General features: G+C 42.2%; 1 protein-coding gene across 8 annotated transcripts in view; it reads left to right on the plus strand.

The window, feature by feature from the left end:
* The window catches only part of cars2 (cysteinyl-tRNA synthetase 2, mitochondrial), a 54,975-nt gene extending 33,070 nt beyond the window's left edge, over nucleotides 1-21,905 (plus strand). For all 8 annotated transcript variants that reach the window (XM_069890409.1, XM_069890402.1, XM_069890404.1 and 5 more), the window contains 7 exons: nucleotides 5,729-5,796; nucleotides 7,910-7,976; nucleotides 8,067-8,205; nucleotides 10,580-10,703; nucleotides 13,407-13,505; nucleotides 18,543-18,800; nucleotides 21,475-21,905. In XM_069890409.1, coding sequence (XP_069746510.1) covers nucleotides 5,729-5,796; nucleotides 7,910-7,976; nucleotides 8,067-8,205; nucleotides 10,580-10,703; nucleotides 13,407-13,505; nucleotides 18,543-18,800; nucleotides 21,475-21,582 — 863 coding nt within the window. In that variant the 3' untranslated portion in view covers nucleotides 21,583-21,905. The remainder of the gene's footprint in view (nucleotides 1-5,728; nucleotides 5,797-7,909; nucleotides 7,977-8,066; nucleotides 8,206-10,579; nucleotides 10,704-13,406; nucleotides 13,506-18,542; nucleotides 18,801-21,474) is intronic.
* The last annotated feature ends 1,053 nt before the right edge of the window (nucleotides 21,906-22,958 follow it).

The following is a 22,958-nucleotide window of genomic DNA, read 5'->3' on the forward strand; positions in this document are numbered from 1 at the left end:
AAACAGTTGTGAATGCCCCCCAATGTCCAAAGTATACACAACTCCGTCCCTCTTTACCACACGGAAAAGGCCATCGTACAGCCATTGCACTGGTGTTCCTGGGTCCTGTCTGCGCACAAGCACAAAGTCAATGTTGAGGAGAGGTGAAGGCACATGCTGTTTGGGAGGGTTCTATGCCAGTTGTTTGGAATGGGTTTCCTTACTGCATCGTTGTGTCGAAGCTGCTGAACCACGTCCAGGTCAGAAAAGCAGGAGTTGGATGAAAAGTGAGCATCACCTGGAACTAAGAGAACCGAACCATAAACCATCTCTGCAGATAAAGCCAGTGTGTTTTCATTCTGGGCGGTTTGCACTCCCAGCAGAACCCATGGCAACTCATATATCCAATTGGGCCCAGTGAGCTGGGCTTTGAGTGCAGTCTTGAATTGACGGTGCAAACATTCCACGAGACCATTGGACTGCGGGTGGTACGCTATGGTGTGATGCAGTTGTGTGCCACAAAAGCGTGCAAGGGTAGTCCATAATGCAGAGGTGAATTGCACTCCACGGTCTGAAGTGATGTGTATGTGGCAACTCCGAATCTCAAGATTGGCAATTGGCAATGAACGCTCTGGCGCATGTCTCAGTGTCGCTGGATGGCAATGGGATGTCCTCTGGCCAGTGCATGTACCTCATGTTCTGAGACATTGGCAATGGTCTGACTAGGTCTATATGTACATGTTCATACCACTGGGAAAGGTTGGAGAGGTGCCTTGGTGTGCCTCTGAATTTTGGAAGTTTGGCAGGGGGTACACATCCAGGCCCACTGCGCAACGTCTATCTTAAGTCCATGCCATACATACTTAGTTGCCATGAGCTTGACGGTTGCTCTGATGGGGAGATGAGGCAAGTTGTGAACTTCATCAAAAAGACGTTATCTCCAAGATACTGGAACTACTGGCCTGGGGTAGACCAAAGAATGTCACAAAACAGAGTTGGCCCGCCTAGTTGTGGTGCCACCTGTTCTATGTCCAGGTTTGTAATGGCAGTACTGTATGCCTGAACATCAAGATACATGGCCTGTGTACTGGCCAAGTCAGAGATATTGACACCACCCTGGATATGATGCACTGTCAGTCTGGATAGCACATCAGTGACCAGATTGTTTTTCCCTGGGACATGATGCACATCTGTTGTGAATTTAGAAATGTATGACCAGTGAAGTTGCTGCCTGGCCAATCATGGCTCCAATATTTTGGCAAAGGCAAAAGTGAATGGTCCATGAAAGCAGTGAAAAGGTGGCCCTCCAAAACATATCATAACTGTCGTGTGGCCAGGTACAACACCCGCAGCTCTCAATCATATGTGCTGTATTCCACTTCAGATGGTCATAGGTGGCAGCTAAAGAAAGCAAGGGGTTGGCAATGACCATTGACAGACTGTTCAAGAACCGCGCTCACCACTATCTGAGGCATCAGTGGTGAGTGCCCGGGCAGTGCTGGGATTAGGATGCGCGAGCATCACTGCGTTGGCCAGAGCATCTTTGTTGGTTGTAAATGGAGGCTTTACCTCTGTGGTCCAAGTAACTTCCTTGCGTTTTGTGGTGAGGAGCTGAAACAGTGGTCGAAGAATGTCAATGACTGCCAGAATTAAACGGTAATAGAAATTCACCATGCCCAAGAACTTCTGCAGTCCTTTAAACGTGATAGGTTTGGGAAAGGCATGGACTGCATCCACTTTGGTGGATAAGGGAAAAACATCTTTAGCCGTGATCTTGTGCCCCAGGAAATCGATGATTGACCTGCCAAACTGGCATTTGCTGGGTGATGGGAAGTCCGAATTCATCCAGCCTTTGGAACAGGCAGCAAAAGTGCAGGTGGTGATCTTGCTCATTCTGACTGGCGATGAGGTTGTCATCTAAGTATATATAAGTGAATTCTAAATCCCTGCCCAAAGCATCCATGAGCCGCTGGAACATTTGAGCGGCATTCTTCAACCTAAATGGCAATCCTAAGGAATTTTAAAAACCGAAAGGAGTAATAATTGCCATCTTGGGAATGTCATCTGCATGGACTGGGATTTGATGATATTCCTTGTTGAGATTGACTTTGGAAAAAACACAGCAATTGTGCAGATGGGCAGTAAAATCTTGTATATGAGGAATGGGGTATCTGTCAGGTGTAGTTATATTATTGAGCCTGCGGTAATCGACAGCCCAAGAACTATTGGAATTCTGAATGATACCCAATTCCTCCATGGCAGTAAATTCTGCCTTTGCCTGCTGTAGCTTATCCGGTGGGAGACGACGAGCCTTGGCGTAAATCGGTTGGCATGAGGCAATGGGACACATCATGGGCTGTTGTGGAAAAATTGAAATTAAGAGAGAGCACACCAGGAAATTCATTGACCAGGGCAGTATAGGTGTCTTTGCACAGGGTGTGCACCCTGAGCTGGGAAACTCACCCTTTGCTGCTTATCAGCGGGTATGTTTGGAAAGTGATGACATTGTCTAACTTCCTCCATTTAACCTCGACTAGCAGGTCATGGGATCGTAAGAATCTGCACCCAAAATGGGCATGACAAAAGCCAAAATACAATCCCAATGGAATGTCGCCTCTCCTATATTAATCATGACACATTGCGTGCCAAAGCTGGGAATAGAAGTCCCGTTTGCAGATTGAAGAGCAAAGTCCTGTCGCTCATGCGTCCTCTCAAAGTATATAGGTGGGAGCAAGCTGATCTCAGCACCTGTGTCTACAAGAAACTTGCGTTTACAAGCGTCATCTTGAACACTGAGGAGGCCAGTACTTGTGCCAGCTGCCGAGGCCAGTACTTGTGCCAGCTGCCGAGGCCAGTACTTGTGCCAGCTGCCGAGGCCAGTACTTGTGCCAGCTGCCGAGGCCAGTACTGACAGCTGGTTCTGTCGTGTCCCGACACCTTTTTGTAGTAGCTACATGGGGGCACACATCTATGGGCATTTTTCCCCCACTGGCAATGGTAAAAGCAACATTCTCGGCGTCTATCAATACTTTCCTCCTTTTTTGTCTGAACCATGGACAGGGGTGGTACGCAGGGCATGGGAGATGTATCTGCTGAGAATACGGGCTGTATGTGGGCAGACTTTTGCATTGGCATACAGTAGAGTCTGTCAGGCTCCTGGGCCGCGTCTTGGGGACGGCGGAAATCCACATTTACTATTTGTATGGAAATGCGACCCGGAAGCTTTGACAGGATTAAAGTCTTGAAAAGTAAGCAATGAGTATGACTGCTAACGTGAGCATCTCATTCATCAGATTGGAAGGATTCCTGTTGCCTAAACCCTCCTTATTCAAAAGCTGCATGCCCTGCTCATGCCTGGTTAATTCTTGTGTTTTCAGGAAGAACTGGAGGAACTTGGTTGTCTGCTGGGGGAGGGTGGGGGGGGGGGGGGGGCGGGTGTGCATTGAATTCACTCACTTTAGCTGCTGTAGTCAAATGCCCTGACAACATGCCAAAATTTTTTGTCCTCGGCTGAAGATGAAACTGGGTCCAAAAAAGAGAAAAGTGAACTCCCACCATGTTAACTGCAGTTGTGGCGGCAACTGCTGCTGTTGTTGCACCCATGGGGACTCAATCTTCCAGTCAGAGTCACCAATTGTAGACTACTCCAGTAGAGCTACTAAATGAATACACGTACACAGGTCTAGTCAGCAAAGACTGTTTATTTGAGTTTGCTTCCTCCTTTTGTATCCCTCTCGATCCGAGCTCCACGAGACTGCGAGTGACGTTACCAATTTGCGTGTTTAAAGTAAACATGATGGGATCCATGCGCCCTCTAGAAAGAGGCACAACGGTCTGTTGTGCCGCTACTTGGCTTGCAGCGCCGCATGCACATGGTTTCTTTCGCAGGTGAGTGAGCAATGACCCAGTCTGCAGCTCTACGCATCCACTGGTGAGCCACCCCAGCAGATGTTCACAATACAGTGCTACGCAGCCACTCGGCCCACTACACAGGGTGAATAAATAATATGGAAGAGATATTTTCCCAAATCGATACATTGAAGAACCAATTAGGGAACAAGCTATTTTAGATGTAGTCTAACAAAAAATATTAATTATCCCAGACAAAGTCCAGCTTCAATATGCTTTATCAATTTTTTAAATGCAGGAAGTAGAGGGATATGTATCATGTCTTGGCAGCAGAGATTTAGTTCAATTTGGCATTGCGTTCAGCTCAGACATCATGAGTATAAAGGGCCTGTTCCTGTGTTCTTCGGTGTTCTCTCTGATAAGGAGCATTTGGGGAAATTATCATTATAATACATTATAATTTTATACAAACGTGGAAAACGTTCAATCCAAGACCAGAGTTTTAAATTGAAACAAAAGAAACTATGAAGTTATGAGGCTTGAGTTAGCTATGGTAAACCAGGAAGCCACATTTAAAGAATTAAAACATCTTTGTCAATAAGTATGTATGCCTTTCAAGACACACAACCCAGCAGGAAAACTGGTGCTCTCATGGCTAACATGAGAACATGAAAATAGTATTAGATTGAAGAAGATATAAAAGATCAATAAGCCTAAGGATTAGATAAATAATTGCACTATTCAAAATGGAAAGACTGAGGGATTGATAAGGAAAGGGAAAACGCAACAAGTATTTAAGGTATGAAATTTGCTGCTGTGGATTGTAAAGTCAGATTCAGTTGTATTTTTCAAAAAAGAAATGAAGGAAATAATTTACAGGATAAATGGAGAGTTCTTACCTAGATTTGGTACATATTTGATAGACTAAATGGCCTCCTGTGCTGGAACCTAAGAATCTCACACTTATTTCTGTTTTACTCAGCTTACTTCATCTATTAACATATATAAATGACATGAAATTATACCCAGCATATTGTCCTTTATTGCGAAGGGTATGCTATTTAAGATTGGTGAGATTTGGTTACAGTTGTACAGGGTGTTGACTGTTGGTTTGGTCACCTTAAAAAACACAATTTGGGTCTGTATTTTTTTGGGGAGTTTGGAAGAATGAAGGGTGATCTTACTCAAACATACAAGATCCTGAGGGGGCCATGGTTATTGGGATCTTTTCACTATGGGAGAATCACAAAAAAACTCACTATAAAATAAAAGAATAATTTTAAACTGTAGTGTGTAGAATGGTTTTTCTCTCGGTGGGTAGTGAATTTCTGCAATTTTCTGCCCCTGAGGATGGTGGCAGATGGATCTTGGTGGAGACGGAGAAATATTTGCTAGATTGAGGAATGGGGGTTGTAGGGAACTGTACAGAGGAGAAATTGAAGCCTGGAGCAGATCAGCTGGATGTTAATTATGTGAATCTTGAGAGGTAGCCAACTCTTGCTCATATTTTCTTATGTTTTTGCTTCTGAATCTTAGATTATTACTTTCTTCAGTTTTGCTATACCTTTTAGAAATCCTCCTATCCCCTGGAGGAATCAGATCATTGATTTTTCGCATTAGGCCACTATGTTGGCCATTCATTCTATGCATTTTTATCTCCTCCCAGGTATTTGTTTTGTGCAGTGAGCAGTTAGAGGATCAAGATTTGGCTGGTGCTGGTTGTCTTTGACAGTTATCAGAAAATGCATGTTAGAGAATTGAGTAATCCTTTCATATGAAACTTCACTATTGATTTTTAAGGAAAAGGGGTTGATGTAAATTTGGCATTGCAGATGTCATCTTGTGTTACTTTGAAAATAAATTAGGTTTATTGTGTGTATGTGTGCTCCTTCTATTTCAGGGAATTTACATTTGAAGGGAAGTGACCAAAAAATGTCAAAATCATTGAAAAACTACATCACAATTAAGGTAACTATGTACTCGTATCTCAATAATCTTTCACTTATTCCCTTTGTTTATTTCCTCAGCTTAAGCAAAATAAAGTAATTCCCAATGAAAGCTGCAGGTTGTGATGAAAACTCATTGATTTATGAACACATCTTAGAAAAACATTGTTCCTGCTGTCAAAGTCTGAGAAAGTGACATTGTTCCTGCTGTCAAGGTCTGAGAAAGTGATCATCACCTCACAATACACTTGCTTCTTGGCATATTTATGCAGTTAGAGGGGGGCGAATGCAAGATGTACATTACAAAATTACAGGTTTCTTGCACTGATCAAGACATTCCTGCCACCCAGCCATCAAATCATGTCTTATGAAATGGATGCACTTTACTCAGCCTCGACAGTCCATCTTACTTTGGGATTGAAGATTCATTCCTGGCGATGGGTGACTTTCAATGGCATTATGCATGCTGATAATGAAGTCCTCGTTTCACAAAATACGAATAGGAAATTATCCTAAATCTGGTGCATTTTAAAATTTAATTTTTAAGTTGGATTGTTTGAAATTTCCAATTAATCATGGTTTAAAAGCAATCACTGTAATATGCAATTTCCTTTAATTCAATAATAGTTCTGCTAAGGTTAACTTATTCATCTGCTCTATGAAAGCAATGCCCTAAGAATGAATTCCTACAAGACAACTTGAAGGGGAATTTAATGCCCCTGGAGTCTTTGTTCTTGGGAAGATGTCTCCATTTCTACAGAATCCTTCTTTTCCCCCCCGCCCCACCCCATAATGGAGTTGCAAACATGGTGCAGAAGGCTAAAGGAGTGGGTACAGTGGGCACCCCAAACTTAAGCCAAACACAATATGCAATGCAAATCCCCACACCCAGAACATGTCTCAAAACAAGGGAGAAATACACAAACCAGAACAAGTTGAAGCTGAAATGTTGATTGGACATATGAGGTGACTATTACCCATCCCTTAACATTTGGAGCTGCTGCATATAAAAGGAGAGACTGTGGTCTTGTTTAAAGGTCAACTCTTTCTGGGTTTCTATTCGTAAATTTTTTTCAACAGATAACGGTGGGGCGTGGGGCGTGGGGGGTGGGGGGTGGGGGGGGGGGGGATTTTGGAAGTGCCACTCCTAAATTGTTGCTGTCAGATTTGCAATTAAAATTTGTTAAGTTGGTTTTAATAATAGCAAGGAAATGTGTTGTTGTAACATGGAAATCTGACCTTTCATTACTATTAGATAGATGGCATGCTGAGATTCAAAGTTATATTCCATTAGAAAAAAATACATATAATTTAAGGGATAAATATTCCTTATTTTTTTTGCAAATTTTGGGTCCATTTGCTAGAATAATGTAATTAAAATTATAAAATTTTTCTTTATTTTTCCTGATCAGTGAAGTTTTCCCTGAAGATATAATAATTTTATGATGTCTTTGAGTGTCAACTGGTGCAAACTGAATTAATCAATTGTAATTTTATAATGAAATATTATGTATTTTAGTTTTGGGATTAGATTAGTTTTAGGGGGGAAGGTGGGTTAATAGGGGTTTTAGATTTTATTTGTAGAAGGTAGTTTTTTTAGTTTTTTTCTTATCTATAGTTTCAACATTATCTATTATATTATTTTGGTATATAATATTGTCACTTATTTGGTCTTGTATATGTTGATTAAATACATTTTTTTTTAAAAAAGGAGAGACCGGCTGAATGTTAATACCCATGCTACAATTTGCTAGATAAGATCAAACATACTTTCATTGCTGCCATATTCCTCCCACGAGGGAAAGGAGCCCAGGATAGCAACCCAACAACTTAAAATAAAATAGGCAATGCATTCTGCTGGCTTTTCCAGAGAATTGAGAATAATCCTAGATGTGAGATGGAGCTAAGGAATGCTGCAGGAGCCGTCATTATTATTTGGATATATAATTGGTAGGTTCATTGGCTACTTTAAGTTATCTCTTATGAGGTGGGGGGGGATGCAAGATGTAGATTGGCACTTGATGGCATATGACGCAATGGTCTGGAGGTCCTGTTTCTGTCCTGTATGCCTCTGAGTTGCAGATTGTTCCTTTAATCCCTCAAAATGGTAACATTCCATTTCCTCTATTTACCAGAAACTCTTGGAAAAATTCACAGCGAATCAGTTCCGAATGTTTTGCCTTCTGTCAAAATACAGATCAGGTCTGACCTTCAGAGCTTTAAAAGTTTGAAAAAAGCTGTTGATGTGTGATAGTTGAACATTGCTGAATCTGTATTGCCTTTGAATTTTAGCAGTGGAATTCAGTGATGCCAGTATGATGGAAGCTAGAATTCTTCTCGACTCCATTTCTGCTTTTATTCACGATGCCTCTGCTTACATGAAAGGACAATTGATCTGCCCATTAGTTGATGAAACTTTGTTATGGGAAAGGTAGGTACAAAGAGGTTGTATTTAAACAATTCCAGTTCATCAGGTTTGCTTTTATTAATGAGTTCCAAGATGCAGTGATAGAAGTCGTTTTGTCAGCAGACCAGTAGATGTTTCTTACATAATACAACAAGCAAGATGCAACACAAAAATGCAGAATTACAGAGAGCGAGAGATCAGTTGGTATTGAGCAACTTCAGGGTTCATTCAGGAGCCTGATTACAGCACAAAAGAAAGTCCTTGAATCTGGTGGTTTGTGAACTCCTGCTCATGAATCTTCCTGACAGAAGGGGAGACCTGAAGAGGATAAGGCTGGGGCAAGGCAAATTGTTTGAAATGTTGGCTGCTTTTCCAAGGCAGCAGATGTGTGTGTGACGAGGCAGTTCCCTATTAGTGTGAGGAGGCAGTTCCCTATTAGTGTGAGGAGGCAGTTCCCTATTAGTGTGAGGAGGCAGTTCCCTATTAGTATGTTGTGTGTGTAAGGAGGCAGTTCCCTATTAGTGTGTGGAAGCAGTTCCCTATTAGTGTGTGTGTGTGTGAGAGAGAGAGAGGAGGCAGTTCCCTATTAGTGTGTGTGTGTATGTGTATGTGTGAGAGGAGGCAGTTCCCTATTAGTGTGTGTGTGTGTGTGTGTGTGTGAGGAGGCAGTTCCCTATTAGTGAGTGGAGGCAGTTCCCTATTAGTGAGTGGAGGCAGTTCCCTATTAGTGAGTGGAGGCAGTTCCCTATTAGTGAGTGGAGGCAGTTCCCTATTAGTGTGTGTGTGTGCGCACGCGCAAGTTCATGATACTCTGCACTTCATTGCTGTTTTGGGTAGAGCAGTTCCCGTCCCACAGAATGATGCACTTTGGCAGGATATTTTCAATGGAGTACCTGTAGAAGGTGTCAAGGAATGCCACTGACATGCCAAGTTCCCTCAGAAGTGGAGGCGCTGGTGTGCTTCCTTGGTGTTGATGTGGGTGGACCAGGACAGGTCACTGGAGATATTTATCCAAGGAACTTAAAGTTGTCCAGTAGCTCCACCTCTACACCATTGATGCGGACTGGGGAATAAGTTCTGCCTTTCCTCCGAAAGTCTATAACCATGCACCCATCTTTATTGATGGGACTGCAGTGGAGAGAAATTAGTTCTGAAACCAATCTGGGACTGCTGAAAGATCGATTTGCACTGTTGACATTTAACGTTTTTTTTGCAATGCCTGCAACAGTGACTATTTATCTATCCCTTTATATTTATTTTATTTATCCTGTCTTGGTATATTTAGGTAATTTAATGTAGACTATCACAGTGTATTTTACGAACCTGCTTGGTTGCAACAATTAAGAACTTCAGTGCGTCTCAATATTTGTGTATATGAAAATAACCTTACTCATTATCAGTTTTTAGGTTGTTGTCCAGGCACCAAGCCAAAAATTTATCTCTTTTTAAGTGTAGAAATGATTGTTGAGGGAAATGACATGGCCAATTTTTTTGTCCTCCCAAACAGCAATGTGATAATGATCAGATCATCTTTAATGAAGGAGAAATCTTTGGATTGGATTTGCCATTGGATCTTTTACGTTCATGATTGTTTAATGTTTTATCTGTCAAATAACACGTCAACACTGGACTGATGCAGGGCTGTTTAATATTCATCACCACCCCAATGACAGCACAGAATAGCTGTATTGCCCCACTTCCATGCACCATTTGTTCAGCCCTTCCTACCTCTCCAGCTTTGTAGCACTGACCCTTGGACTAAATTTTGTCCTCAAGTTTAATTTTAAACAGCATGGTAATAGGCCCTTTTGGCCCATAAACGCACCCATGTGGCCAATTAATCTAACTCCATGCATCTTTGGAATGTGGGAGGAAACGCACATGGACATGGGGAGAACATACAAACTCCTTGCATCGATGGATTCAAACTCTGGTCGCTGGCACTGTAATAGTGTTGCACTAACACTGTGCTGCCCCAAAATTCCTGAGTGGGATTGAACCCACATCTTTTGACTTGGAGGTGGAAGTACTGCCCATTGAATCATTTGACCCTTCAGTATTTCTATTGGGTTTTGGGATGTTGGGTCAGAACTCACCATGGTCAGGGTAATAGTTGTGTGGGCCAATGTTCACAGAGGAGTATGTGCTCAGCCTGCTTTTATTTTGTAATTTCAGACAACACAAAGCCACAATCTCAGGCTTTGTCAAACTCTTGCGGGGACTGTTGGATCACAGCATAATCTGTGGTGGTTTCATTCTGTGATAGCATTGGATGCTTCCGTTAATAATCATTTTTTACCGTGCCTTTGATGTTGCATTTCAATGAAATGTTCATTTTTCTTGCATTCTTTTCAAAGGTTAAATTTCATTCTTTTTGCTTTCTTTGTTTTACATGCAGGTTAAATGCAACTAAAGCTGATGTGAAGGCTGCCTTCGCTGATGATTTTGACACCCCACGGGCAACTAATTCAATTATAAATCTAATTCACCATGGCAACAGACAGCTTCAAACAGTTACCAAGGTAACCTATTAGGAATTTGTGCATTGGAAGTGTATTATTCAGTGATTTCATGATGAGCATGTTAGGTTTTATGAAAGCATTATTGAGGCAGAGGCTTGTACTGTAATATTGTTGGGGCTCCCCTGGGATGTGCTAGAATTGAGGGATTCACACACGTTAAGTTTCGTTATGCACTCTATCTCAGGGCTTGCAATTATTTTCCAGAAATACTGCCCATATTATGCAAAATGGGATTTGACCAAGGAATAATACTGTAATAACCAGATATTCTCTTTAAGATCGTGATTGAGGGATGAGTACCGGCTGGCAAACTGGGGAAGAGTCCTGCAGTCCCTATTGAAGTAGCAACATGGGATCTTTTCATTCTGCCCAAGAGAGAAGCCAGCCTCTTGTAGATAGCACCAGCATCTCTAAAAGAAATGCTGCACTGTCTACCTTCTAACAACCATACATCTTTGGAATGTGGGAGGAAACGCTTCAGCCCTGTTTTTTTTTAAACACTGCAGCACTCCCTCAGTACTGACTCCCCAATAGCATAGCACTTCTTCAGTACAGCTTCTCAGTTAACACTTTTCTCATTTAATGGAATGCCTCAGTTATTCCAGTGCTGTAAATATGCAGTGTTTCCTTCGTAAAGTCCTGCGCTCTTAGACAAATTGCAAGAGCATTCAGGATGGTATTGAGAATCCCTGGTCAGTGGATTGGGATCCCTATGTAAATAGTGAAAATGCACCACCCCACACTGTCACACAGCTGTCCCTTCTATGGAAGAGTTTGCAGTTGCCACATTGGCCTCATTGGTTACCTCCGAATCCATAAACCAGAACTCAAGCGACTGCCTAAAAGAAGATAAGCTGATAAGGCTATACTCCCACTTACGTGCCTTATTTTCCTTTCGTACCCAATTAACATATTATTTTAAATAAATGGGATGCATGTTTCAAAGCTATACAGCCCTGTAAGCTGTTTCTGTCTTAATAAACAGTGAAGAAAAAATATTCTCTCCTTTCATGCTTATCACAGATATTAGCCCAGATTGTGTAGACGTTACTGAGGAAGTCTGAAACAGAAGCAGTTGGGAGAGTTCAGCCAGTCAAGCAACATCTGTGGAAAAAGAAACCAGTCATTCTTTCAGGTAGAATAGCTGATGCTTCATCAGTTATGCTCTGATTCTGCTGGTCTTTGATCTGAAATGTTGACAACTTTCTCTTTTCACAGATGCTGCTTAACTGGTTGAGTTCATACAAAATATTCTGTTTCAGATTCCGGCATCCACTGTTTCTATTGCTTTCCAGAGCTGAGAGTGCTGCATTATCATTGGTTTTGAATTTTAAAATGGGTTGTTAAATCTTTTCCCTCAGGAAAAGGATGGTGGTTTTAAGATTTGAGAAAACAAAACATTGTTCTGCAATTCCTTTTTAATGACGATATGTTTTAAAATGTCATCATCCTCTTCTCTCAGTTCTCCACCTCAACACCTGTAGTGAATACAAAAGAGAAGTGTTCATTTAAGTCTTAAATGACCTTGCATAAGTCCCCTGGCTTCACACAGATTGCCATTTTGTTCCCTGCTGGCTACCTTTGCTCTTAATATGATTATACAATTCTTTGATTTACCTTAATCTTGATGTTGGTTTTTATTATGAGAGGAATTGAATACAGGAGTAATTTTAATTTTTAAAAATTTAGACATACAGCATGGTAACAGGCCATTTTGACCCATGATTCTGTGCTGCCCAATTTACACCCCATTAACCTACACCTCCAGTTCGTTTTGAATCCCGAGCCCCCGGAGAAAACCCATGCAGACACTGAGTGAGCGACAAACTCCTTTCGTACAGAGTGGGACTCGAACCCCCTGGTCCAATCACTGGCACTGTAAAGGCATTGTGCTAACCGCTAAGCCAACTGTATCACTTAACCCAATTGCATTGGATCTTGTTCAGGAGGTCATGGAGTATTTCACAGTTTTGCCCTCATCTTACAGAGGATAGATGCTACAGAGGGAGAGAAAAGGCTCAGTAGTCTGGTTCCTGTATGACCTTCAACATACAGGAGTGAAATAGGAACTGCAGACTTTTGTGTTTCACTCCTGAATGAGGAGAGATCGGGAGGACAAGGATTATAGTCCCTGGAGTAAAATAATGAGAAACTTCCAAAATACTGGCAGGATTTAACAAGCTGCATGTTTGCCTGGTGAGAAGTAGAAAAGCAGGGGTCACATTTTCAGAACAAGTGTTGTGTTGATTATAACAGAATGAAGGTAGAAAATCAGTCACGATCTTGATGAAAAGTGATGCAGGTTTGGAAAGCTTAGTGGCTTACTCCTGCTATATGTTCTGACTATCAGATGAGAAGGGTTTATCATCTGTGGAGAGGTTAAGCATACTGGACCCTGTACTCTTAAGAGTTCAGAAGAATGAGAGGTGATTTTGAAACGAACAAAATTATGAAGCAGTTTAACACTGCAGATCCAGCAATGATCACTGTCTTAAAGGCTCAAACATTCAAGAAGAGAAATTTCTTTAACCAAAGGTTAACGTCTTTGAAATTTGCAAAGCAAGGGAGTCTTGGAGGCTTGGTTAATGTCTAAATTTAGACCAGAGATCAATAAGAAATCGAGGAAAATGAGTGGCAGGAAATGATATTGGGGTTAAAGGTAGGCTGTGACCTTATCGACTAACAATCGGCCTTTTATGCCAGGAGGAAGATTACCCCAGGAGCCCTGCTGTGTTTGGGGCAATAATTGCTTACGTCAAACGATTCCTCGATACTGTCGGTATTTCTCTTGATGATGGTCAGGTGAGTACTCTTTTCTTGAGTTTTTTGCACAACCAATATGTAGAAGTTTTGCCTGGCAGGAAAAAGAATTTTGGGGTTGTATGTGATGTATGTACCCTTAACTATACATCTGAACTTTGAAACCTGAAATGGTTTCCATTTATTCTTATAGATTGGAATTAGTCTTTGCATAATGTCACTTTCTAATGAAGGTTAACGAGGTCAGTACGAGAAAGGATGTTCCTAAACTTCATTTGCAGCTGCCGTGTTCTGTGTGATGGAGGTGATGTACCCTTGGCATGCCCTGCTTTTAATCTCATTGTGCAAGTTTTGAATATGTTGAGTGGTTGCTGGCAGGTAATGAGGCTTGCTCTCCTGGAGCAATGATGATGGAAGGATTATTAAAGTGTAATGCTGAAGCACATTTTATACCCATGTTAGGGTCATATGGGTTTTGGGTTATCTCAGCAGAGGAAATGGCTGAACATCTGAATCTGCCTTTTGGTACACCTCAGTTACAAGAACCCATGTTAGACCACTATGACTACTTTGACTGCCATTTTGCCTTCAACATCAAAGTGCCAAAGAAGACTCCTCTCAAATTGTAAGCCTTTGGGTTTCAAGCATCCCCTCTGCAACTGGATCCTATCCTACAGAGCATGATCAGTGAGAATTGGTGAAAACACCTCTTCCATGATCATCCTTAATATTGCTGCACCACAAGGCTGCCAACTCAACCCTCAACTATATTCCCTGCACATCTGTGTCTATGTAGCCAAACACTGCTCTATCTCCATCTATAAATTCACAAATGACTCCATTGTCATAGGCTCGATCTCAAACGACAACAGATCAGAATGTAGAAGGGAGATAGAGGGATGAGTGGGTTGGTGCCAGGACAACAGCCTGTCAGCAGGACTGAGGAATTATAGACTTTTGGAAGAAGGGTGGATCTTATTCCCCCGTCCACATCAACAGTGCCAAGATAGAGATAGTAGACAGCTTTAAGTTCTTAGTGGGAGGTAAATGTCTCCAATGACTAGTCTTGGTCCAATCAGAAGTCCAAATGCCAAGAAAGTGCACCAATGCCTTTACTACTACAGAAGCCTGAGAAAATCCGGCACGTTACCTCCATCCCTCAACAACTTCTACGAATGCACCATTGAAAATATCCTGCCAGGATGCATCACCATGGGAACTGCTGTGCTCAAAATTGCAAGAAACTGCAGAGTTGTGATTGCAGCTCAGACCATCATACAAACTCCCAATGGCTTTGGAAAAGCAGCCAACATGTTGCAAAACTCATTCCACCCGGTCACATTCACTTCAGCCACCTCCTGTTGGAAAGTAGATTCACAAGTGCGATCATATACCACGAGACTCAAGGACAATGTATTTCCCACTTATCAACCTCCTGAATGAACTTCACAAAAATTGCAGATGCTGGGATCTTGAGCAAATAACAAGAAATTGGAGGGGCCTCAGTGGATCAGGTGGCTTTCATGGTGAGAAATAGCCAATCAGATCCTTTATCAAGAAAGGGATCAGATCTGAAATGTTGACTAACCATTTCTCCCCATGGATACTGCTTGATCTGCTGAGCCCCTCCAGCTTCTCATTGTTGACACTAGTAAATTATTTTGCCCATATTCTGTTCCAGCTGATCTCTCCAACTTAGTGCTCTGTACTGTTTTTAACTTCTGTGTTGTATATTGGTTAACCAGCTGGATTGCACACACAAACCAATTTGACACTGCAATTCAGTACATTTGACAATGAACTTGAATTTAAAGTGGAGAGTAAATTTTGATTCAATCATTGAGTGTAATTTTGAAGGTCATCTTAGAAATTGTTTAAATCTACCTGAGAGGATAGAAGAGGCTTCAGTTTAATATCTGATGCCACAATTTTGAATTCCAGTTCTGATAGCAGGTCATTTGAAGGTGATCTACCTTCGTGTTATACAGTTGGACATAGGTTACAAGATTTCTGTAGATAGAGCATGAGAATGAAGATGGCAGTGCTGCCTCTGGTGTGGACTCGAGGAGAGTGGGGAATGAAGTCATAGCGCTCCCGAGGTGTCTAACTGCCCAAATTGACTGCCGTCAACTCTGTACATGCTTTAAACAGCCCGTTAATGGAGACAACGGTGGTTTTATTTAAAACTTCTGCCACCGTTGGGGTCTGCACCTATGATTGGCAACAGCCATGGGGGGTTTGTAGACTCTGGGGAAGCAGAGGACTGGGCCAGGGCAACAGAAAATGGGGAGAACACCTTCAGTTTGAGAAGGAGAAGCAGAGGATCCAAAGGGCAGTGATCCTAGAACGGACCAGTGAGGGGTTCTGCAACTGAAGTACACAGTCAGTGGGCTGTTGGTGACCCGAGGTGGGGAACCCATGTAGGCTGCAGGCTACTGGTGACTGCGGTGGAGGAATTCACAGCAAGTGGCAGACAGCTGGAGACTGGCTGAAGGCATACCAGGTAATGGAACCATGATGTGAGAGGGTGCTGAAGGTTTCCTGATGGTGTCAGAGGTTTGGATCTGGAGCTCGGACTGCTGATGGTTTGGACTCAACTCTGTGGCTGCAGGTGCTGGAGTCGAATCCACAGATACTTGGGGACTTTCTTTCTGTTTTTTTCTGACTTATGAAGTGCTTCAGGCAATTTCTGCCAACTAAAGCAAATTTTGTGTAATATTGCACTATCTTCTTCCATGACAATAAACGAATCTTGAATCCTATGAAGAAACCTTCTTCTGCAACAAGTTCTTGCGAGCTGATTGGTCACCTGAAGCAAAACTGTGATCACCAGGATTTTCTCTTGTTTCCGACTTCCAGCATCTGCAGTTCTCAGCTTTTCAGACTTCTGTAACATTGGGCGATGTATTTGTAACTAGACTTGCATGTGTTCCTTCATTTCTTCTCTGCTGCCCACCACCATTCTTTCCCTCAATGGTGCTCTCTCCCATTGCTGTATGAGCTACTTTCTGAGTGATTGAAATAAACACTCTTGTGCAATTAAAAATAGAGAAGGTAGCACATGCAGAAGAAACTTTTTCCTATCCTGGTTTCTATTAGTCGTAGTGTTCTAGTCGTAGCATTTTGAGGAACAGTAAAAGGTTCCTTGGCCCAATGTTGAATCTGACCAAGCAAGATACTCAAGCCAGTCCCGCCTGCATTTTTCCCATATTCTTCTGAACCCTTAAATCTCTCTGAAGCATTCAGTACAAGTCATTTTAAATGCCCGACAATTGTGTTTTGCAGAACATGGAAAACAAATTATTCTCCTGTGCTTCCTATATATTTCCGACCAGACTAAGACTTTTGTATTTTTGTTACTGTTTGCTGTACTCAAACAAGATTTGATTGAATATTCTTCACAACAACAGTCAAGTTTATAGAGCATTAAAAGAAATGTGCACACTATTGAAGTGGTGGGAACGAGAGGTGTCGTGCTGGTGTCAGGTTATAAATATAATTGTTAGATGAGGATAGTTTGAACTGGCTGTGGTTTTGTGCAACTCCAAACCAACCTGTCTATGGTCACTGTGACATAGCTCTTCCATTGCTGCATTCCACTTGTATCTCCTCTTGCTGACCATGTGCCTACTGGTGAAGCACTTATCCTACTCCAAATTTACAAAAACACTTCCAGCATTCCTTCAAGTTCCACATAACTGTGCAGTGTAATGTTAAGGTTTCAACAAGGCAGCAGTGAGTTGGTAGACAGCAGGGATATTGCAGCACAGTGAAACCTCATCCAGTTATTACCAGACTAAGAGCTGTGAATTGGGGAAAAAAACTAGATTATTGATCCTTTTTTTCACTGGTTTAGAAAGGATCTAAAAGAAGGTTTTCATATTTTGAGGGGTTACAGCAAAGGATGTTTTCCACTTGATCTCTATTCAGTTCCAAGGATGAGACACTGAGTTTTGAAATCGAAATTAAGGAAGGAAGAAATATTTTCCTATCAAGGGTTCTTCGAACTTGGAAAATAAAAACATTTGGGACTGTTTGAAAACTGTAACAATATTTACAATTGCATCAAGTTCTGAAAGGAAAAATATAAAAAATTGTTTTTTTTTTAGATCTGGTTAAAGAGCCAGAAATACAGAGATAAGTTACAGAGCACAAAAACAGGCCCTTCGACCTAACTTGTCCATGCTACCAAAGGATCCTTCCACATTAACAGCTCTACCACTTCCTCTGGCAGCTCATTCCGTGTGCCCATTAACCTCTGTGAAAAGGATTGCCCCTCGAGATCCTTTTACCTTCTCATTTTAAACCTATGCCCATTGTAGTCCAAATGTGGCTTCACCAAGTTGTGCAAAATCTTGATGAAGAAAGGTATCATCAGCCTGAAAAGGGTTCACCTAAGATTCATGAGAATGTTACCAGGACTGAGGGCATTAAGTTATAAGGAGAGACTGGATAGGCTGGGACATATTTCTGGAATGTACGAGGCTAAGAGGTGACCTTAAAGAGATATCTATGCCTCTCACAATTTTTAAAAAAAAATAAGGTTAATGTCTTTTTCCCACAGTAGGGGAGACCAAACTTGGGGGTATAGAATTAAAGTGAATGGGGAAAGATATAAAAGGATCCTTGGGTGATGGGTTTATTGAATATAAGAGTTGCCAGAGGAAGCTGCAAAGGAGGATCTAATTGTGACATTTAAAAGAGAATGACAGCATGGTTAATGTGGTTTGTAAATTTGTGGATGACACCAAAATTGCTGTAAGACAGTGAGGTGGTCTCTCTAATAACAGGATTGAGATCATCTAGGGAAGTGAGCCAAGGAGTGACAGATGGAACTTCTGAATTTTGGGAAGTCGGAAGGATGAAGGGTACAGGTTCATAGTTCTTTGGAAGTGGCAACACAGGTAGACAGGTTAGTGAAGGTGTTTGGCACACTTTCCTTCAGATGTCAGGGCACTGAGTATAGGAATTTGAATGTTGTGTTACATGGATTCTGATGTGACTAGAGACTTGTTGAGCACAAAGCATATAGAGAATCTTCACACTGCCATTGTGCTGAGTTGTCTCCTTGTTTTCCAGCTGCTGATAGCAGATAGATCTTCAGCTGCCCTTCACAGTGTGGCTGAGCAATTGGTTGCTTTTCGCCAGGAGGTCAGGAGCTATGCTCTGACAGTGAATGAGCAGGAGCCAGGCTCCATCGGAGGCAGAGAGCTGAGCAAGGAAGAAGAAGAGCAGCAGAGGGAGCGCAGGAGGCAGCGGAAGATCGAGCGACAACCTCTCCTGCAAGCCTGTGACTCCCTGAGGAAGGACCTCACAGCAATTGGAATAAATATAAAGGTGAGTGGGAAATGAATGGTGACAGCAGTTAAAAAGAGCAGATAAAGTACTGCCTGTGAGGTCTATTGTACACTGTCATGTGAAACTAATACAACGTTTGTGCACTCTCTCTCTTTCTCTCTTGCACTCTCACACACACCCACACAGTCACTCCTACCCATTTCCCTGATTTCCACCAAGGATCAATATACAGGATGAAACCAGAAAGAAAAAGCATCTCCTAAAATGAGAGTAAATCACAAAAAATTGCAAAAGTTAACAGAAGCCTTGTATACCCAGCATTTAGAAGGTAACAGGTGTTCTAATTGAGGTGAGGAAGATGAAGTTTAAAATAAAGTAAAACATTACAGCACATACAGGCCCCTCGGCCCACGATGTTGCGATGACCTGTGTAAACCTTCTACCCAATCTAATTTTTCCCTACCTCACACACAACCCTCTTCTTACCTCCATGTGCCTATCTAAGAATCTTTTGAATGTTTCCACTGTACCATCCTCCTGTACCATCCTCCTCCACCACCCCCAGCAAAGCATCCACCGCTCTTTAAAAAAAACTTTCCTCTCGTCACCTTAAATAAATGTCCTCAGGTATTTGTTGCCCCAGGAAAAAGACGTTGTCTGTCCACCCTATCTAAGACCCCCATAATCTTCTGTTAAGTCACCTCTCATCCTTCATCGCTCCAATGAGGAAAGCCCTAGCTCTGTTTGTCATCCTTGCTTCATATGACATGTTCTCCAATCCAGGCATCCTTCTGGACGGACAAGTCCACAATAAAGGCAGCATTAAAATTAGAGCTTTACCAGAGTTTGTTACAGGATGGAACAAAATGCTGTTGAGGCTAGGGGTGAATTGAAATTGTCACACTGAAGTTGAGAGATGTTTGTTAGGCGGTGATGTTAATGATTGAAGAACCATAGTTGCTAGAAGTATCTAAGCCACAGATGGGTTATAATCTCATTGGAGTTGGTTAGAGGGGCTAACCTATTCCAAAGCTGTCTTGAGAACTTTCCTTGAGTACCAAAATAGCTCCAAGTATTTCACAGAGGAGGGATTTAGTGAGAGTCTGGCTGATAAAAATTAATTCAAAAGCAAAGAATTGCTGGAAATCCAAAATAAAGGCAGAAAAGGCTGGAGATATTCAGCCAGTATCTCTTCTTGAAATGCTAATTGTTTCCCTCACTACTCAAGTACATTCCTCTAGAATCTTGGAAGTTGGATTTAGCTGCTATGCATTGTGCAGCTCCTCTCTATCTTACAAAGCCTATTTGATGTGTAACTGGCACTCTAAGGGTGTTGCGCTCACCATGCTGCCTGTTATCTGAACCACTCTCCTGTTGTGTTGCAGCACAGGACAATCAGATACACAAGAATTACAAACACATGTATCCTCAGTGAAATGTTTCTCTACTAAACCAGGCTGCTGGGTCATGTGCTCCTGGCTGGTACTTGCACTTCACTCAGGGCTCCACCATCACCCCCTCCTCCAGCCTCTTCAATCACTATCTTTTATTCCTTTCTCCCCTTGTGTACTTCCCATGAAACACAGAGCTTAGCATATCCCCTCAACAACTCCCTGATTCCCGCTGCTCTTTGTGCATAGCCTCTGTGTTCACGTCTGAATGAAGAGTTCCAACCTATTCTGACAGCACTCACAGCTGCCACACGTTTACATACTTCTTTATTTGCCAATGCCTCTGTCATTTTTGTTATTGCAATTCATTTTGTTTTCCCAATTTTCATCTCTAACAATGTAGAACTGAATCTGTGAATCACCTTTTCCAGAGATGCTTTACAATTTCTTTAGCTTACAAATCAATGTGTTGCTCAACCCCATTTGGACCATTATTTGCAGAGCTTGTATGGCTATTTTGATTTTTGAAGCTGCGCCGCCACTATCAATTTTTGGTATCAGTAGCATCTCTCACTGCCCCTGAGGAGCTGCTGGCAAGCTGCACCTTGGAACACTCCAGTCCTTGGAGCATTGTTAGTGAAGGAGCTCCAGGATGTAGACCCAATGGTTACAAAGAAATATATACAAATAAGGATGCTATGTGAGTAGTGTTAGGTCTGCTTTGTTCATGAATGAGTGAGACAAACACCAGGCTGAGTCGAAATCAGGGTTCTTTGTTCTTTATTACCGGATTGTAACACTTGCGACTAACCATGTTAGTCGGAGAATGCATTCTGCCGTTATCAGCAAAATGGTGATTTTTTATACCCTTGGATACGTGCTTAGAACATCATCATATCATTACTTGTCCAATGACTAAAACTGTTGCTATCCTTTCCCTGCTAGCTTCCTGCCTCTCAATCCATCAATGTCTCTCTTATCTTGTAAGTACAAGGATGCATTCACATCTTGTTACAGCCCTGTACATTCCCATCTCATGATGTTTTACCTAACAGGAGTACAAGGACACCTCCCCTTCTTGTTACTGCCCTGTACAGGGTAACTCCCTACACATTCCCATCTCATGATGTTTTACCTTACAGTAGGAAGGGCCAACCTAAAAGTGGTGATGATTCCCACTGCCCTTGGCCTTGGCAATAGAAGTCAGAGTTGGGAGGTGTTGTTGGAAAAGCCAGTCAAGGCTTTTTTGGGGAGATGGATTCATTCAGCACCATTTGATCTGTTGCAAAAAATGTTGCAAACCAACTTATTGTTTTTCACAGGACAGAGGAGTGACTTCCTCTTGGGAGCTGGCACCACAACTCAAGGAAAGCAAAAGTAAAACCCAACCATTTACATCCAAGGATGGGGAACCAAGAGTGGATAATTGACTGGTGCTGTCTGGATGTTAACTCTACAGTCAGTGGATCATTGATTGTGTAGTAGGTGAGATCAGCCTTAGCCACACAATAGTGGTGGGCCAAGCAAGAGGCTTTCCTCAATGCATTTCTCATCCTGAGGCTGAACTGCCAGTGATTTGCAGTAATGTCAGGATTCTTCCTCTCAACCCATTACTCTGCTGTCAATGGAAGAATCATTTCCCATCAGGAAAACATTTTTGTAATGTATCTGGTCTGTAGAAAGTATTATGATTATTGGTGGTGAAATGCACTGATGTATAAAAACCACTAATAAAAGGAATTTAATATTTGAATTCGATGAATTAATTTATGGCTCAAGATTAGCACGTATAAAGTTTTAGCTCTCCGGACTCTGGCCACCTTGGAGTACTCCAGTCGTTTACTTAGATCCTGCAGCCAGTTAACTGTCTCTGATGGGAGGGTGCAGGAAAGAACTGAAAAAGGGAACAAGGCAGAGAGAAGACATTTAAATTACTGTGGAAAGCATTTATTATTCCCCATTTATTCCAACATTCCGGGCTGCTTCGCATTTTCAGGGCGAAAAAAAACCAAATATTTATTTTTAAGCAGTTCAAGTATTTCCCTGCAGCTAGGTTAGGGTTATTCCTTGTGCAGGATTTTGCTTTGAAGTGTCTTGCGACCTGTCCTCATACCCGTAGTTCTGCCCATTGCTTCTGCAGTTTGCCAGATAACAGTTCTACTGATGAGATCAACCTGAAATGTGTCAGTGAGCTGTAGGCTTGCAGTGTAGGCAGCTCATTTGTTTCCCTGGCAACACACACTTGCAACTTTTCTATCATTCTTCCTGGGCAAAACATCAAGATCGATCATCCCATCGCTCTACATATGTACATTGTCAGTAGGCCCTTTGAAACTGTTGTGTAAAATGGGGTTAACCACTCATGCGGCAGCTTGAAAGGGTCAGACCCGGTCAGCAGAGGTAGTCAGGGAACCTAGTTAAACTTACCCAAGTTGTATCCACCAGCAGCTTGAAAATGAAAATGGCTGACCCGGTTGCATGCATGTGTCGTCTGGCTGCATCTACTCCAATGAATGCAGCATTCACCTAGCAGTGGTGGTCACAACAGTTGCCTGCTATACTGCAGCACAGCAGAGTTGTTTAGCCAACATCTGAAGATGGTTCCTGGTAAGTACGTGATGCAACATTGCAGAGGCGTGATTCCCTCTTAAATCGCTGGGTTGGCAATTTGATGGGTCGATTCCCTGCAGCTTAAAAGGTCCTAGAAGCACCTTTGCCCCACTAATCGCACCTGGGTCTCAGAAGGGCTGCCCTGGAGCTGCAGCTTAAAAGTGTCTATTGATAAGGTAGAGACCATTCAAATCCA

Source organism: Narcine bancroftii, chromosome 7 (genome assembly GCF_036971445.1).
Source record: "Narcine bancroftii isolate sNarBan1 chromosome 7, sNarBan1.hap1, whole genome shotgun sequence".
In the NCBI taxonomy this organism is placed as follows: domain Eukaryota; kingdom Metazoa; phylum Chordata; class Chondrichthyes; order Torpediniformes; family Narcinidae; genus Narcine; species Narcine bancroftii.